General features: G+C 45.1%; 1 protein-coding gene across 1 annotated transcript in view; it reads right to left on the bottom strand.

The window, feature by feature from the left end:
* Positions 1–3,885: 3,885 nt before the first annotated feature.
* The window catches only part of magixb (MAGI family member, X-linked b), a gene marked incomplete at its 5' end in the record, with an annotated part of 68,776 nt that continues 53,637 nt past the window's right edge, over positions 3,886–19,024 (bottom strand). The window contains 6 exons of the mRNA XM_080762950.1: positions 3,886–8,249; positions 8,406–8,741; positions 12,413–12,551; positions 12,941–13,087; positions 13,383–13,459; positions 13,730–13,930. Coding sequence (XP_080619076.1) covers positions 7,354–8,249; positions 8,406–8,741; positions 12,413–12,551; positions 12,941–13,087; positions 13,383–13,459; positions 13,730–13,930 — 1,796 coding nt within the window. The 3' untranslated portion in view covers positions 3,886–7,353. The remainder of the gene's footprint in view (positions 8,250–8,405; positions 8,742–12,412; positions 12,552–12,940; positions 13,088–13,382; positions 13,460–13,729; positions 13,931–19,024) is intronic.

Here is a 19,024-nt window from a genome sequence, read left to right as displayed (position 1 = left end):
TGGCCTCGGGTCAGCCTGGTGTGGGACCTCCGCTCTCTGCCAGGCCCTGGGGTCACCGCCGCAGGCCCTGCCACCGCTGCTGCTGCTGCTGCTGCTGCTGATGGTGATGGTGATGGTGATGGTGATGACGGCGACTGCGTCTTTGGAACTGCCGGCGCCGTCGGGGAACTGCCACTGCTACCGACACCGCCATGATGGATGGGCAGGGACAGAGGCTGGCCCGGGCTGTGGTTCTGCTCGGGGGTGTCAGCGGTCCTGTCCTGCCGCAGGTCCTGGTTCTCCTGGCTGACCCGGTTCAGCTTCTCCTCCAGCTCGTCGATGCGCCGGCGCTGGCTCTCCAGGAGCTTGGCCTGGCTTTCGATGATGTTGTTGAGCTCCAAGAGGTACTCCACTGCTCGGCTGGGGCTCTCCGCCAGGCTGCTCTCCATGGTACCAATGGCACCGACACCACCACCCCCCCCACCAGCCCCAGATGAGTGGGCGGGAGGGAGGGACGGACCGGGGCGACCGGGGAGAGGAACTATAGATTTCACAGGTTCACAAACATGAGGTCACATGAACAAAAGATGCTGCGGTGTTAAAAAATAATCACATGTCCACGAATCTCTCCGCAAAGGGAGGCTGATTATGACTCGTCAGTATCCATTGAAAAGGCTGCAACGCCATGCAAAGAAAATGAAATGAAATGCAACACATTTTCTGGTTTCCCATGTTTAGAGCTGATGATGCCAACACTACAGAGTCAATGCTCACAGGGACAGGGGCATTTGGAGTTGAGGGTGCTGCCATATTTGAAGATCAAGTTTATCATCTTTTGATATTTCCTTAAAAATAAATCAACTTGTAGTTGTTCCCTAAAACACCATCCAACATTGTAGGCCTAGAGTCAAACCAGGGAAGGGGGTAAGGGGTGTGGGGGAGTAGTTAGCTATGATCTACCTCTAATTATCCGGATTTGTGAGGCATTACATAACAGAGAAAAAATATGTTCCCTCCCACGTTAAAATGTCCCCACGGTCTATCATCTCAGCGTTCACCCCATGGCTCTTGAGTCCTTCCTCATTAAAGACAAAGACAAAACAAGTGTGACCAACCACTTAATTTCATATCTGACGTCCAAATCCAGCTGGCGCGGACGAACCCAATCAGCAAGTGCTCGGAGAGTCGGAGTTCAGTTCATCACCCAAAGTGCTTTTCCGCGAACACCGTTTACGTCCATAATGTCATGCATGGTTTTAGGCAACTATAGCTTACTTGACAGCATTCGATTCGACTGATTTCGACTGCCCAAAAACTATATCAAATATGTAGGCCTACAACGTTTCTAAGCATGTAACCTACTTTACGCGTGACGCCGTCGAGGTTCCGTTCGCAGGTGCCATCATCAACTGGCTAGGAAATGAAACCTGTAGGCTACGTTGTTTCTTGGTCTTTGGAAAAGATGGAAAAGATGGAAACATGCTCCGCCGTCTTTGGAATGCGTTGTTTGTATGTTGTCCGTCCAGGTTGACTGTCCTCTGTGTTGATGGCGCAGAAATAACCCATGCAGCTGGCAATTCACTCCGTCCGAGTCCTTGCGTGTGAGAAATGAAAAGATGCGAGCGCGCTTTTCTCAGGAGCGCTCCTGGTCGAGAGCGCCTCCAAGTCAAACACACAGCTAGGAGCTCTCCTATAATAGTCAAAGTAAGATATAACATTCATGTTATGTGTATCTCCGAAAACAATTATGTTCTAGTTAGAATAGCCTGTTATCCAAAAGACCCAAACGTATCAGCCAGCCCACAGCAAAAAACTATGCATGGGTTTAACTTAAACCCATGTTAACTATAGTAGATCACTTGACTTAAATGATAACCACAGTAACCTCTTAAATGTGTTTTTTTTATTATTTATCTCTGGCTATAAAAAGCCAGTGCATGGAGGCTGGCATGCTTGTGGCTCTTGAATGTGTAAAGTGTCCATAAGTGGAAGAACTCAATGCAGCTTATAAATAAAAGACCCTCTCCTCCTCTTTGTATTTCTACCTGTGTCACGCGCACCATTAGGTTACTAATATTAGAATGGTATGGGATGGAGAATGTGAAATTCCTATTTATATGAAGCAAAAAATTATCAGACCTGGTCAGGCTCTCAACTGCCAAAAGGCTATAAGCACGTACTCTCTACCACAAATTACAATGTTATTTTATTGTAGGCCTTTAATTTTACAATAAAGTACGTAACATAGGGCCTACTTCCATTTATTATTATTCTGCTGGTGCATGCGAGGCCTAGCTGATTTATAGTTCGTAAACTACGATACAATTACCGATTACATTACATTATCTATGAGAGTTGTAGAATAGGCTACTATTTAAAGTTCAGCCAGCTTCTCTTAAACAGTGCTGCCCTCTACTGTCCGATCTCAATTAAATTAAATTAAATTAAATTCAAAGGGCTTTATTGGCATGTTTATATTGCCAAACCAAACTCACCGATCTCACCAGTCAATGAAGTTATTGCTTTCATTATATAAACACACACACACACACACACACACACACACACACACACACACACACACACACACACACACACACACACAGTAGGCTAGGCTACTGCTAGCTCTGGTCCATAGCTCTAATGCGTTTCATTTAGAGCTATGTTACTCTCGGCTATGGACCAGAGCTAGGCTACTGCCTTCTCTTGCCAAACAGTAAGACATAGGCCTACCAGATATCAGGTCCAGTATTGATGGTTGGCTTGAGCTGCGGTAACCTCGCCTCACCAGGCTTTCCATGAGAGAGCTGAGATTTTTACCTGTAGGCCTACTTTGAGATTTTTCCTGTACTTTTAAACAGAGAGAGAGAGAGAGAGAGAGGGGGGAGGAGGTAAAGTGTCTAGTTATTGAGAGTTGAGGGGGCCCAAGGGGGGTCATCAGCCTCTTTTGTTTGAGTGTGCTGGGTCGTTACTACAACAACAACAACAGATCCACCCACGTAAATTGCACACTGCCTTCATGATTTGAGTCATTTTCAAAATTCCACCTGTTGGTGGCACTGTCTGTGAAAGATTTCACAGACTCCAGGTCCCCAGCTAAATCTTTAACTCTAACAAGTACTGTCTGTAGTGCTTGCTGTAGTGCAGTAAACAGGGCTGATTTGGGGCTGAACTAAAGCCACTTATCCTTTGAATTTACTTCACCTGTGTTTAGTCTGACTGTCTACCTCCCTTCACACATCATATCTGTCTCCTTCATGTCATTCATTCAAATACTTGTTATTCTCCCAGACAATGTTGCTATGAGTACCAGTAGGGGCGAAAGTAATTTATTGGGGTCTAGTAGGACTATAGTAAATAATAAAAAAAGAAATCGCTATAACATTTTGTTAAAAAAAAATACATATTTAGCCCCATGTTCGAATGCCCCCGCCCCCCTGTCAAAAAATCCCAAAACCGAAAGAAAGCAGCAAATGAAAAAATAATTACACTCCTCTTTTAATTTCTCTAACAACAACCTAAAACATGAACCTTGGTTGAAAAAAACTAAAGTTGTCCTTTAAATTATTTTATTTTATTTGAATCTTTATACCACAATTTTTCACCCACTGTCAATTATATAATGTAATCCTGGGCGCTACACTTCCTCTGCCAACCTGGGGAGGGCAGCAGACTGGCCTCATGCCTCCTTCTATGCATGAGGAGTCCAAGCTGCTTCTTTTCACCTGACAGGGGGGAGGAGGGTGACTGACAGCATACCCAGGAGGGTTGCCACTGCTGCTGATGTCACTGTGAGAGGACACGCGCGCATGCGCGCGCGCGCACACACACACACACACACACACACACACACACACACACACACACACACACACACACACACATACACCCCACTGGGGAAAGACATCCATCAAATGTTCTCATTTATTTGCAGTTTATTATGTGTTTACAGTTCATTTATAGACACACGTCTCCCTTAGGAAATGAAAACAAAGAAAAAGTGTATTATAAAAAAGTCTCATGTTGTCTACTATAAACTAGATTGTTCCGTTCATTATGTTCTAGGTTCATCAGTATAATAATAATAATAACAATAATTGATATATTAATAATACAAATAATAGCAATAATTAATAATGATGATGATGATGATTTTTAAGCCACCTGGCTGTGCCAACACCTGCTACTCATGAGCAGCATAACAGTAACAACTGAAGGTCAGAGCACACAAAGCAATTCATTTTCACATCCATTCTTTGCTCAAGTTGGTTAAAATGCATTAGAAACTCCAGATATTCATATTGGAATACATAGAAGCTTTCATTATTGGTTTCCTCATGTTGCCATGACGATCAAATAACACGGGCCACATATGTAAAATAATTGTATGAATGACTGAATGTTACATGAATAGATTTTCTTTCTTTAGCTCAAATGACATAATTAGAGCAAAGAATACTATACACAGCAAAATCCTGGTAACACTTATGAGTACATTTTTACACTCAGAATTAAATGAGCACTCAGGATTTTACTGTGTAGCCTATCTGAAAACCTGAGTATCTAATAAATATATTCTTGTAGAAAAATACCATCTCACAGCATCACCCCAGATCTCATATCGTTTGGCTCCTCTCTTTCAAAATACACTGTTAAAAATGAGTGAAAAAGAAAGAAAGAAAAAAATAAACTATGAACTGTTTTATTGTCCTCTCATATGCAACTTTTACCTGCATAAGTTATTTCCATAACTAGAAGCTTTCATGACTCAATGGCTCCAGCCATCATCTGTCGTGCAGGTTTAGTAGATCAGCATAAGGCAAACGTATGCCTGATCAATAGACTACTGTCATGACGGTCATGATGAAAATAGCACACCTATACAAGCTCACAAGGTGTTGTGGATGTGACACTTTGTGTGAGCTTGTATACGGTGTATGCTACTATTTTTGGCATGCGAAATCGTCGTATGACAGAGCCTAAATTAGGCTGTAGATGGCCACTAGGGCTATGACTTTCTCGTAGCTAGACTAGGCTACTACAGCCTTGTATTGGTCTGGCCGACATATCAGCTATTTATTGTTTCACTTTTATTTGATCTGTCCCATTTTTTTTTACCACTTTCAACATCGCATCCCTATTTTAGGCATGTCATCAAAAAACGTCTCTTGTTGCCATATTGTGTGATCTTACTTAATTGTAGATTAATTGTAGATTTTTGAAACTTTTCGACTACAGCTTAAGTGGTTATATAGTATACAAAATAAAAGTTCAATTTATGTGTATTATAATTTACTTGTTTGCTTCCATGTTCAACGTCTGAAATAAAACTTTAATCAACTCAACGTTTTTCAAATTGATTTGGAAATGTTGTAGGCATATACTTCTTGTAGACTATCACATTTTTGAACATTTTGGGACAATTTTGAAAACACTAGGTTTGAAGCAGTTCAAATCACATTGTGTACACAGAACACAAAGTATTAATCCACATCCAAGCAGCATATTACAAAACATTCATTTCATGAATAATATACAATATAATTCTTCATCTGTTATTACAATCGACAGACTTCATGTGAGCTTCCATCTTGGTTCGTATACACGCTGATAAGTGACATTTATGGTAGCACACGTGTGTCATATATTTATGTGTATGTATATATAGGTTTATCATAATATATCATTACAGCATACAAATCAGGGCTCCAATAAGTAGAATATTTACAATAGATTCTGTCATTTCTTTCATTATAAATATTTACAGAATATAGTTTTTATATACCTTTTATATACCTAAAAAAAAGATTAGCATTGAAATAAATCACAATAAAACAATTTGAACAATATTCACGAGGCTCTGCAATTGTCCATGGACGTTTTCGTTAGTAGACATTGTACAAACAGCACCGCAAATTCCGTTCAAACCACATGTAGAGTAAAGATTCATTCATGCTCTGTCACTTATTGTGGTCGACAAGTGACAGAGTATAAATGTAAATGTATGGCGGACATGTATGGTTGATCACCTTGGACTGTTGTTGCATTATTATTGCTCAGTATCATCATGAGGTATACCTTGATGCCTATGCAGCCTTTCTTCAGCAGGGGGCACCAGAGAAGGGGGAAACAGAAGCTTAATTCGAATTCCAAATGTCTGCCTCCTCACTTCCTCTGTCCTCCAGCATGCATGGTGGTGTTACGGAGAACTTGGTGACCATCTTGTAGATCTTGTAGACTTCACATAACGTCAATGTCCCAACATAAATCACTGCTGTTTGTTTATGAACAGAGCCAAACCTAGTATACTGTATTCTGTTAATAAACAAACAGCAGGGATTTAAGTCTAGGGACATTGACCTGTGAAGGCCACAAGATGATAACATAATTCGGCAGGTCACAAATGACAGAGGAACAGAAGAGAGAGACACAGAGTTAGTAGGCTAGAACCAGAACCAGGGTGCCTGACTCGGCAGCACCTTCTGTGTCCTAGAAACGCCTGCCGTAACAGCAGCAAACATAAAGCGATTGGTGAAAAACATGATGAGGGAGAGAGAGAGAGAGGGGGGGGGGGGGGGGGGGGGCATCAGAAAAATACAAGACTGATTCACAGGGGCATTTTAAAAGACATCTTGGCCCCAGAACTATTTAAAAATGTTCATATAATATTTCTACTCATACAGATATATATAATTTATATATTTATTTATTTAACATCAGCCAGAAGTTAGCTGTAAAAAGGCACAAAGAATATTAATTATTATATTTGGCCAAAAATGTGAAGGAAAAAAAAAACAAGCAGTGCGAGATATTTTGCTGGGAACGCTGGGAGCCGTTTAAAACCCAGCAGAGTCCACCTGCTGTGGGGTGACACGGTGATAGTCACAGTGCGGTGAAAGTATTAAAACCCAGCAGAGTCCCCCTGCTGGGGGGTGACACGGTGACAGTCACAGAGCGGTGACAGTATTAAAACCCAGCAGAGTCCCCCTGCTGGGGGGTGACACGGTGACAGTCACAGTGCGCCTGACAGTATTAAAACCCAGCAGAGTCCCCCTGCTGGGGGGTGACACGGTGACAGTCACAGTGCGCCTGACAGTATTAAAACCCAGCAGAGTCCCCCTGCTGGGGGGTGACACGGTGACAGTCACAGTGCGGGGACAGTATTAAAACCCAGCAGAGTCCCCCTGCTGGGGGGTGACACGGTGACAGTCACAGTGCGGTGACAGTATTAAAACCCAGCAGAATTCCCCTGCTGGGGGGTGACACGGTGACAGTCACAGTGCGCCTGACAGTATTAAAACCCAGCAGAATTCCCCTGCTGGGGGGTGACACGGTGACAGTCACAGTGCGCCTGACAGTATTCTGCGCACGTCGTCACGACACGGCACTCTCCTCTCGCCGCCGGCTCCTCCTCCCTACCATCCCCGGTCCCAGCGGCGCCATCCTGTGCTGGCTGGGTGTTAGCCAGGGGCCCGGCACCACCACGCCAGGGGCCAGAGAGAGACCCGAGATGCTGGCAGCGGACGTGCTGCAGCCGTCGGAGCGGCTGCAGCTGCCTTCGGACCCGTCAGACCCGCCGTCCTCCTCCCCCGGCGGCTCCACCACGGACCACATGGAGGAGAGGAAGTTGAAGGCTTCTCCTCTCGCCGGAGGGTTTAACAGAAGGCCCGGCAGGAGGGGAGGAGTCTGGGACTCCTCCTCACTTTGTACCTCCTCCTCGCCCGCACCGCCACCTTCTTTCTGACTGTTGTCGTACCAGACACCATCTCGCTCCTTCTGATGGACGCTGGGCCTCCTTCCTCCAAACAAACTTACATCCTCCTCTTCATCAAACTTCCTCTGATGGATGCTGGGCCTCCTTCCTCCAAATACACCTTCATCCTCCTCCTCTTCATCAAACTCCCTCTGATGGACACTGGGCCTCCTTCCTCCAAACACACATTCATCCTCCTCCGCCTCCTCCTCTTCCTCTTTGGGGTTAGGCAGCCTCTGCTCAGGGGTTGGGAGGGGTAGAACCTTGTGCTCCTCTCTCTCTGACTCCAACTTCTCCCCTGACTCCTTGTCTTCCTTCACATCCTCCTCCGGAAGGTCTGCCACCTCCTGCTCTTTCCTGTCTCCCTGCTTATTGTTCTCTGTCTGCGTCCCTCCCTCCTCATTCTCTTCTCTCTTCTCTTCGCTCCTCCTCTCCTCACTCTCTCCCCTCTTCTCTCCGCTCCTCCTCTCCTCACTCTCTCCTCTCCTCTCTTTGCTTCTCTTTCGCTCCTCACCATCTCCTCTCCTCTTTCTACTCCTGCCTCTCACCTCACTTCCTCCTCTCCTCTCTTTGCTTCCCCTCTTCCTCTCCTGGCTCCTTGCTCTCCTCTCTCCGCTCCTCTTCCTCGTCCCCTCACTCCTGCTCCTCCTCTCTCCTCCTCCTCTGTGTGCACTACTCCTCCCGTGGCGTTTCCTCTTGCTGTATCCGTCTTTATCGCCGAGTAAACTCCCCCCCCTCTCCCTCTCCTCCTGCCTGGCCCCTGGGGCTCCTCCTCCTTCCCCATCTCCCTCTGAGTGCCAGCCTCTCACTCTCTCACTCTCCTCTCCTCCTTTCCTTCTCTCCCGTCCTTTCGAAGACCTGCTCCTCCTCGACGTCTTCTCCTTCTCCTTCGGGGTGGAGCTGCGGGGCCTCCTCTGATGAACGGCCTCTACTGCAGCCACACTCTGCTGCTCTGGCCGCCGCTGCTGACGCCGTCGGAGGGAGGGGGAGGTGACTCCGTGTTCACGGCCTGATGGGTGGATGTATAGATGGATGGATAGAAGGCAGGTAAGAGGGAGACAGAGAGAGTGAGAGTAGGGGGTTAAACATCCCATTATGTAACGTGTTATTATCACACAACAAAATCAAATCCTCAGTGTTCATTTAAAGTCATTGTAGGCAGCAAGCGAGCGTTCCCAGAGTGCATCTCTGCATGAGCTGTGTTGTTACTTCAGCTTGTGTGACAACAGCTGCTGTCTGGCACGAAACCTCCATGCCCGTGTTCTAAAATATACCACACCTGTACAAATCCTATGCCCTGCAGGCAACACACGCTAATTTATTATATCCCCGTTTAACGTTGTGGCACACTGATTCTCAGCCTTTTTTGTGTGTCAGAGACCCCCAGATTGATATGGTACAGATTAGGCCACAGACATTCATTTGACAAGATTCTGTCACCCCAATCGAGAGTGACTCTGATCAAAATAGCTATAGGGTCTCTCTCTAATTGTACTTGGCAGTGTTGTAAAGTAACTACAGTAAGTACATTTACCCAAGTACTGTATTTAAGTAAAAAAATTGAGGTATTGTTTTTACTTTACTGGAGTATTTTCAATGTTCTGTTACTTCTACTCCACTACATCTCAGCAGCATTAGATTTTGATTAATATTACAAAACACAGGCTACCTAACCCACTTCAGCCCTGTATTTACCTCAGTAAATCTCAGTAGAAAAATAAAATGGTGGGAGATTATTTAATTCTAATTCTACTCCCATCACGCTCTATAAAACAGCTGTGAATGGTGAAGGGGGGGGGGCATGGATATGATGTCACAAATGAGGACGTTTTCAACACAGGGACAATACAGGGACACACTGGAAGGTTATACTTTGTCGTACGACCGCGTCGCTAACCCTGAAATAGTGATCTCACAAGACGTCTTTGTAGATCTGCTATTTGTTTTCAGGGGGGAGGGGAAGTAACTGCGTCGTACGACTGCGTACAAATGAAGCGTTTAGCGTGAGCGGAGTGGGTGTAGAAAAGACAGAAAACATGAGAACTAACAGGAACGACTACCAACCGCGTATTCTCGGTCCGTCCAATCACATAGAAGCAAGGCTCGCCCAGCTTGGAGTTGGTCATACAGAGAGACAAGCTGGACAGTTCCACTGAAGAGAGACAGACAGGAAGAGGAAGGAAGTGTGGAGCGACAGGGAGCAGGAAATAAGTCAAATAGAGCAGGTGAAGTGCAAAGGGAGACAGGGCTGTAGTACAGGAAATGTAAGGAGAATTAAATAAACCAGAAGCAAGAGGGTGATGTTAAATAAATACCCCCGAAGGAGGACAGTAAACAGGATAAGATAAGATTAAACTTCAACCCTGCGAAGAAAAGAATAAATAGATTCCACCCCTAGAGGAAAGTGTCTGACAGACAAAGCAGAGGTTCCACTTATCTCGTCCATTCTCACACACACGCGTGCACATGCACACACACACACACACACACACACGCACATGCACACGCACGCACGCACGCACGCACGCACGCACCCACCCACCCACGCACACACACAATCCAACCCTTGATGCTGAGTGCCACTGGGCACTGGGTCCCATTTTTCTTTGGTATGACCCAGCCATGGGATCGAACCCCGACATCCCAGTCTCAGGGTGGACACTAACCATAAGGCCACTGAGCTGGTACTACGCATGCCTCTATTCCCCTGTTTCAGTCCTTTTTTACAGGTTGTTGTTGTTGGTGTCTGTTGCTTTAAAGGCAAATTAGCTGCTGCTCACCACAACCACTCTGGGATGTTGTGGTTTGTATCCACACTTTTCCTGGGCTATGTGTGCTCCAGTTCCTGTCGATTTGATCCAATGAAAGCCAATGAAACTGGTCAGATGACCAATGATATCCAATGAAATCAACAGGAACTGGAGCACACACAGCCCAGGAAAAGTGTGGATAGACACACACAGGGACTACAAATGTCACGCCCCCAAATGAGACCCCACTTCTGGTCCGTTAGAACGGTGTACTGCAGGCCAGCCCAATAGAGGTCCATTGAAATAATACTGTAGTTAGCCTACTTTTAAAATAATAAGAAATTTACTGAAGACTATATTGATTTGAATAAAAATATGTTTCCAAATGTAAGTGTCTTTGTCAACATATATTGTTGCTTTCTTAATAGAGGTCAAGGATGTATTTCACATTAAATTTACCACGTGAGACCAACAGAGCAGAGGGGAGACGGCAGATAGAGAACCTGACGCTTTTAAGGGACGTCACTGCCTTTACGATGCTACGAGCGCCGACTTTGACGGTGTGTTTTACCGCAAGATGCTGTTTAGATAATAAACACATATATCTGGGTATTGAAAACCTCAAGGGATGCGACCTTGAGGTCGCATCCCTATATACCGTGCGACCCCTTAAGTATATTATAGTACATTGTGGGTTGTATATTCAGATGGCATGTATGTGACATTGAAAAGGACGAATCAAACATATGGGAAACTTTATTAGAACACAAAAAAAAATCGCTACAGCCTCAGTAATGGACCAGTGAAATTAGGGTATTTTATGATGCCTCTCATAGGGATTGCATTGACAGCTGCAGCACACCGTTGAAACGGACCAGAAGTGGGGCCGCTGTCTCATTTGGGGGCGTGACATTTGTAGTCCCCATGTGTCTCTATACACGTTATGGTCTGTACATCCCAGATTTCCAGAGAACGTGTACTGACTAACAAACACTGTGCTAACAAAATGCCTTTTAAAAGAAGGAGACAAATTCTGGTTACCATTCAATGCAGGTGCATACAGACAGAGCTACAGAGGCTATCTGAGCTGAACTCAGAAGCGGGAAGGGTTGTCTTTGTCATTAGTAAGAGACCATGGGCTCCATTTCGTTCTAAATACAGTATTTATTTGGGGATTTAGCAGTGGGGAAGGGGTGTTCCCCCACTAAAGTTGGTATTTTGGTTACCTGTCTAAATCCCTAAAACACCTCCGTTACTCGTTACATTATGCATAGGTGTAGTTTGGGCGTTACAATAATTAAACCAATCACTGTGCCACATGCCATTGCCTTTAAGAGATCCCTTATCCGTTGCCGTTATGCCCAGTTATTGCTTCATAGCCTTACGGGCTCCCATGAAAGAGTGATGCGTTGTTTGCCTTGAAGTCTCTCTTGTGATGAAACTGAACGAGCAAATGGAATCTTTAATAACTTCTTTGACTAGACATAAATAAACACAATGGACACAAGGAAGTGATAGGCACTCACTTCTGCTGAATATAGGAAAATTACAAAGAGATGCATAGGAGAATAAGGAGAGATGATCAGATGAAGCAGCCTGACTCCGGACATCTCCATTGAGGCACGCGGTGAGCACCGCTCTATACCAAACCAATTTGGCATACGGCTTACGGGTGCTTTTAAACTCCACTATGCGCCTACCCAAATGTGTGTGAGCAAAACAGCAATTTAGGGGAAAGCGTGCCAACACGCCTATGACCACACCTCTAGGCGCACATACTGGTGATGCCATAATAGATAGCGGGTGACACTGGACCAAAATACCATTTAGGGACAGAGCAAGCTCCTACTCGAAATTTTCGGGCAGTGGCTGACTTGCGGTGCCGCGTCGCGGGTAACGGCGGAAACGAAAATGGAGCCACAAGTCTCACCATAGTCAGGAACGTAGCCGTTGCCTCTCTTGAGGACCAGGTGAATGCGGTGTCCTCCTCTACGGATCTGCTCCACAGCCTGACTGTGGGTCATTCCAGCGGTGCTGTCTCCATTGATCTCCACCAGCTGATCGCTCACCTATACAGTATGACCACAACGCACAGCACATCATCAATGCACTGCATTTAAGCTGACAATGTTATTTGTAGTATAGTGTAGTATAATGTATTAACCACTTGAACCCCAGTGTTCCTATTCTGGTGGGGAAAACATTTGGCAAAAGATAGCCGATCTGTAAGTGTTGCATAGAGATTAGTAGAGAGGTGAAACGGATAATATTCCACCACTCAACACCTCTTCAAAATGTTAGCATTTCCAGCATAGCCCATTCAAAACATATGCTGTGTTCAGGAAAAAACACCTCAGTGGACACAACACCTTACTGTGGCGCTTCTATGACAGCTGAATTCCCCTCTGGATCAATCAAATCTATCATCAATAATCTACTAGGCAGGAAATGATCCCACCTGTATCTTGTGACTCCGCGAGGCGGGTCCTCCCTCCATCAGCCCCAGGACGTACAGACCCATGTTGTACTCACTGCCCCCCCGCAGGCTGAACCCAAACCCGGTAGAGCCGCGGTCCAGGTCCACACTGTAATACCTGGAGTCATGCTGCGACACAAACACAATACCATTAACCCAAAACCACCATGGTGCTGTGCAACGGTGTTGTGCAAAGACAGTGACAAAATAGAGAGAATATAGGAGGTCTACAAGCTCGCAATGCCTCATAGAGCAAAGCATTTTTTAAGTAAATTTATTTAATCAATTTATTGATGATTTCTTCATAATAGATTGAATCGATACGTCTGAAGTGTTGCACCCCAAATTAATATATTGTGTTCAGAAAAGTGAAGCAGGATGCTGATTATTATTTAGGCTCAGAAAAAAACTATCCTGTCCTCACCTTTGGGCGTGACCTGTGACCTTTCCTGCTCTTGTGACTTGGGTCATAGTCGGTGGATTCTGAAAGACTTGAGGAGTCTAGAAGACATGAAGACATGAGGTTAGACTGCAATGTATAAACTCCCCAGGCTTAATAAATGCAACTCTGAGAGACCTGCAAGGGTCCATTTGGTCCATCTGGTATGCACCCTTACAGGTCTCTCAGAGTAACTCTCAGAGTTACAAAGGGATAAATTAGGACTGCGGATGCGGCTGTGCATTGGTGCAGATATGATATGTGTATGCATGCATGCACGTGTATGCGTGCGTGCGTGTGTGTGTGTGTGTGCATGCGTGCGTGCTCCTCACAGGTGCTGGGTCGTGGGACGATGGTGAGGCGGAGGCTGTTTCCAGCTCGGCGGAGGATCTGTGCCAGCTCTTGGTGGGGCAGGGTCACCACAGGACGGCCCTCCACCGCCTCCAGGCGGTCTCCGGGTCGGATCTGCCCGCTCCGCGCCGCCGGACTGCCCCGGCGTACCGTCACGAAGCGGTGAGGGAGCAGCGACGCAGCTAAACACACAAACCCACACAATTAAAACTACAATCTATTCATTTTAAATATTGGGTTTTTTATATTTTATATATTTTATTTATACTTTCTGGACTGAGACTGTAACAGAGATTCAAACCTGGGGTACAAAAATCCCTGTGGGATACAAAAACACACACGGTACCACTCAAGAGGGAATCTTGAGCTTCAGGCTAGGCTACTTCGTCTTCGTCTAGTACCAGTAGGTGTCCTACCCTCATACCAGGGTCTAAATGTTTCAATGGAGTAGGAAAACAACCTCCAACCACTGCAAATGTACCTTTATATTCATTAAATTACATTGTGAATTGTAGCTTTTATTTAAGTATTTGATAGTTAAATTAACTATGACAGCAGGTGTTGAGGTGTTTACAGAACACCCAGTTGTGGATCGCAGCGATGCAGTGTTATAAGTTAGATGATATATTACTAGAAGAAGCCCTTCGATGAAAACTCTCGATGAGGTCAAATGAAGAAGCGACACATAAAGTAAAGTGCAGCTGAAGATTTAGTTCTTCAGGACGTGATCCAGAACACTTTAAAACAAGATGTGATTAAACGCCGTCTGGTTTATTTGGCCGTCTTTATATAACAGATGACCTCACTCTTTCTTTGTCTACACCCCCACCCCCACCCCCTCCTCCTGTCTCCTTGAAACACTGTGCTGTCCTCCTTCATCCAGTCATCCATCAACCCATCTCCCTCCATCCACGGTCAGGCACGGGAAATGTTTTCTCTGCTCAGTTAATCAGTCTTCACCAGAGTTCTTATGGAGAGCAAGTGCATGCACGCACATGCCACACAGTCATACACGCTGTGGGCGATCTGCTGTGTGTGCACGACCCTGTTCAGTTTGTTCATTACAGGTGCCGATGGATGTGGGCTGAGACATGACGACTGACAGGTAATTATCCTCCACCGGCCCTCTGAACGGGCACCTCACGTTCACCTCACTCTCGCTGACTTCAAAACATTCATTTGCTGGTTCTCAACATGAGGTCTGGGGACCACCAGGGGACCAAATGGACCCTTATTGGGCCTGTAAAAACATTTGAGCGGCACTAGCCGCTCCCAGAGCCGTATAGATGAGAGAGTTATGACAACTCTGTTCACTTCATGGGGCCAGTCCAATGTAACCTGATGCTGCCAGATCCAAGAAGCTTGCTAAACAACATGGTTACTCAATACCGCCCCCATCTGGCAGAGTCAGGTTAAGTCCAATGGCGGCTCTTCTACATAGACTTCTATTGGCGAAGAGTGACAAAGACCTGAACCAGAAGTTGACGGAATGCATTGGAGTCTATGGGCTCTATAGAGTGACAAAAGAGTTACATGAACCTCATTGGCAGAACTCTCCTTTTGATGGCTCTGGCCGCTCCTATTGCACAGCTTTGTGTGTCTGTATGAGCACGGAATGTGCTCCGCTGATTGGCTGAGCACAGAATGTGATGTATGATGATAAGAGTGCCGCTCACTTCACACAAGTGTGATTTGTAATAATTACTGAGGCTTTTACAGTGTAGACTGGGGTCCATACAATGTTTTATCCTCGTTTTAATCCTTTAAAAAAAGTTGAGGATTGCTGACATAACTGAAAGCTATAACTGCCTAAAGGCTGATGAGAAAAGTATTGTTGTGAAAATTCGGATTGTAGATCTGCTATTTTCAATCTTGTAAGATATGAAGTCCAAATCATGGGTCTGTGGCATGAGGGCGAACTGTGCCCAAATATAGACAGACGTAAATCGCTGTTGTTAGGGCCTGGTTTCTGTTCAGGGTGATGTCAGATCAGAGCTTGATCAGAGAGAGAGAGAGAGAGAGAGAGAGAGAGAGAGAGAGAGAGAGAGAGAGAGAGAGAGAGAGAGAGAGAGAGAGAGTATTTCAACACACAATAACCATGTAGTCTAATGCTGGGTACCGAAACATGCTGATCTACAGCACATAACTCCGGCAACGCCAGGCGTCGAGTTTCCTGCGTGTGTCCTAATATAATGAGGAAGGTATGCACACACATCCATGCCCAGGTGCAACACAAGCAGCAGTATCACAAAAGGAGCTCTGCAGTCTGCACATGTAGATGTACAGTACAGGTAATGAATGCTGAAAAAGCTCTGCTGTATTTTACTGCATCGTCAACGTTTCAATCACTCAGATCTTCATCAGGACATATACACCTTATATAACCAATCAGAAAGCAAAGACAGTTTGCGTTTCTTACTCATCCATCAGCCAATTAGATCCTATTCGTAAATGCCAAGAACTGTCGTGGAACTCTGGATCAATCAAATGAGGCGAGAGGAGTTGAAGACGATATTCTAGGTGGTGATGGATATGCTTTAATATATATGATATCATGGGGAGAAGTACAACACTCAGGTCGGTGGTACGGTAGTACTACCAACAACCAACAACAAGACATAACTATCAGGCCTAAATTCTTCCTCAGCCTCCATCTATTCTGGAGCCAACCAGTTCAAGCTCAACCTGGCAATGGCAACCTACCAGACTAGGAGATGACTTAACCAACTTAAACCTACATAATTCATTGACAAGGGGCCCCAAGGGTCTATACCCTTTTATAAAATATATAAAAAAAAAAATAGATAATAAATAATAGTTTCCAAGTGGTACATGGGTTGTATAATGCATGTGTGCACGTTAAGGTGGGTTCCATCCTACAGAGTCAAATGCGCTCTTCAGTATGATCTAAAAAGGGGGTCCATACCTCTATACCCTTTTCAGTTTATTTTTTGTTATTCATGTCCTCACTGTATTGCATTACTGCTTGTTTTTTTAATGTTTATGCTGCTATACAAATAGATTTCTAGTAATTTACGAAAACGTGCATTATGATAATTGATTAAAGACTTTAAACTAGTGATTGAAAATATTCACTTGAATGGAGTGTAAATGCTTCTGCAGCCAGCAGGAGAGAAAATAGTGACATCTGCTGGGCCAACTGCATGCTGAAAATGCATGCTGAACTGCATGCTGAAAATGACTTCTTTTTTGGCCTCAAATCCAGCACACACACACACCAATGGACTGCTTTAAGACCATCCTCTTCCTCTCGTCCCCTGGTTCTCCTGTCCACAGTAATTCCACTGCGGAGCGGGAGCCCCCCCGGGACCCAGCGCCCCCCCCCCCCCCCCCCCCCCCCCCCCCCAGCACCCAGCCCACACTCTGCCGCGCTGCACCGCTTAGCACTGCATCTGCAGAACAGATACATCACAGCCAGCATGGGCATCCTGACAGTCCTACAGCCTGTATGCAGATACTGTATACCTACTGTACTGTATGAGTGTATGTATAGGCTATAGGGAGAGGAGATGAGAGGAGAGGAGGCTGTTGATATTGAGAAGAACAAGGTTTACTGAGGAGGCTCATTGTCTCTGCAAGGTGCAAAACAAATCTTGCCTGTTTGTCTGTCTGTCTGTCTGTCGGTCTGCGACCAGCTAATCTCCAGCACGGTTGGCCCAGACACAGCCAAACTGTGCACACACACACACACACACACACACACACACACACACACACACACACACACACAGACACAGACAAACTGTGCACAGTACACACACACACTCGCTGGATGCCAGAGAAGAACCTCTGCGGCATGTTTTAGATCGACTTATCATAGCGCCACCACGAGGCCGCTTTTTGAAAAACATATTTTGTGATATTACTCCTACAGATTGTGTCCAAAAATCACGCAAATAGGTTAGACACACAGTATCTTATATATTATCAGTCATATTCCATCCCGCTTCCAAAGTTTGCAGGATTGGTACGTTTTTAACAAAATGACTCAACTCATGAACGCAGCTTGCAATTTCCGTGAGATTTTACATGCACATTCTCACTAGGCAGAGGAAAAAAATCAGCCTCATGGTGGCGCTATAACAGACCAATTTGCATTTTGACCTATAGCTGCACCGATCTGCAGCTAGAGGCCTCCATAGAGGCCAAGGAGAAACCTCTGCCCTGCATCTGCTTTTTCTAACTCCACCATGGGGCCGACTTTTGTAAAACACATTTTTTGATATTACTCCTTCAGATTCTGCACAAAAAACAAACAAATCTGTACATAGTATTTCTATAGTCATGTGATCAAGACGGATCAGTTTGATATTTCATATTCCATTCCACATTCTTGGAACAAAATGCCTCAAATCAGAAGATTTGGCAGCCTTTTCACATTGGCCATGGCCACAAGGAAGACACAATAGCCTGCCTGACCTGGTGAAACTTGTTCTAGTTCCTAATGCAATTATCCTGCAGCCGGTAACTTCATGTTGAAGGTAGCCAGCTAAGTCCTGCCCTATGCGGGAGCTAACTATTGCCGTAGACAACGCCCTGGTAACGTCTGTCTCAACAGCCAGGAATCTTGGTGTTGTCCTGGACAGTCGGCTCTCGTTAAAAACTCACATCACAGCTGTCACTCGATCCTGTAGGTTCACACTCTATAACATACGACGAATTAGACCGTTTTCAGACTCCATCATGGCCCATAGCACTTACCCTACCCCCTTAGATAGCATTTATGTAGACTTGGATAGCATTTGATACAGAATTATAGCATGTTATGTAGACAGCACTATAATTGCATTGTATGTAGTCATAGCACGTCATAGTACATATGTATAGCATAGTATAGTATATATGTAGTTTCATTATATAGATATTCCACTGTTACGTTCTTAGCTTACGCAATACGCATGTTTCATGATAAATGCTTTTTCTGTGATGTATTCCCATGCTTTTTTTGTTGCTTAATGAAAATTGCTCTGGATTAAGAGCGTCTGCTAAATGCCTAAATTGTAAATTGTAAATTGTAGCCAATTGTTAAATAAGTGTTAAATGGCTCCATTTTCACCATAGTAACCGCTGCTATAGAGCGTTCATTCAGTAACACAGGTCTCCCCAGGTCCCCATCTCTCAACTTTTCAGGCCGGGATAGTCAGGAGAGAGAACGCATAGTCGCATACATCTATTCTTAATTCAAGAACCGCTGTCTGTCTGTCCACTTCCCTAGCATAGAGCAAGACAGCTGCTCGCTTCCAGCGCCTCCTCAC

The sequence above is a fragment of the Protomyctophum bolini genome (genome assembly GCF_963924005.1).
Source record: "Protomyctophum bolini genome assembly, chromosome: 5".
NCBI classification, from domain to species: Eukaryota; Metazoa; Chordata; class Actinopteri; order Myctophiformes; family Myctophidae; genus Protomyctophum; species Protomyctophum bolini.
This window is presented reverse-complemented; position numbering and strand designations above follow the sequence as displayed.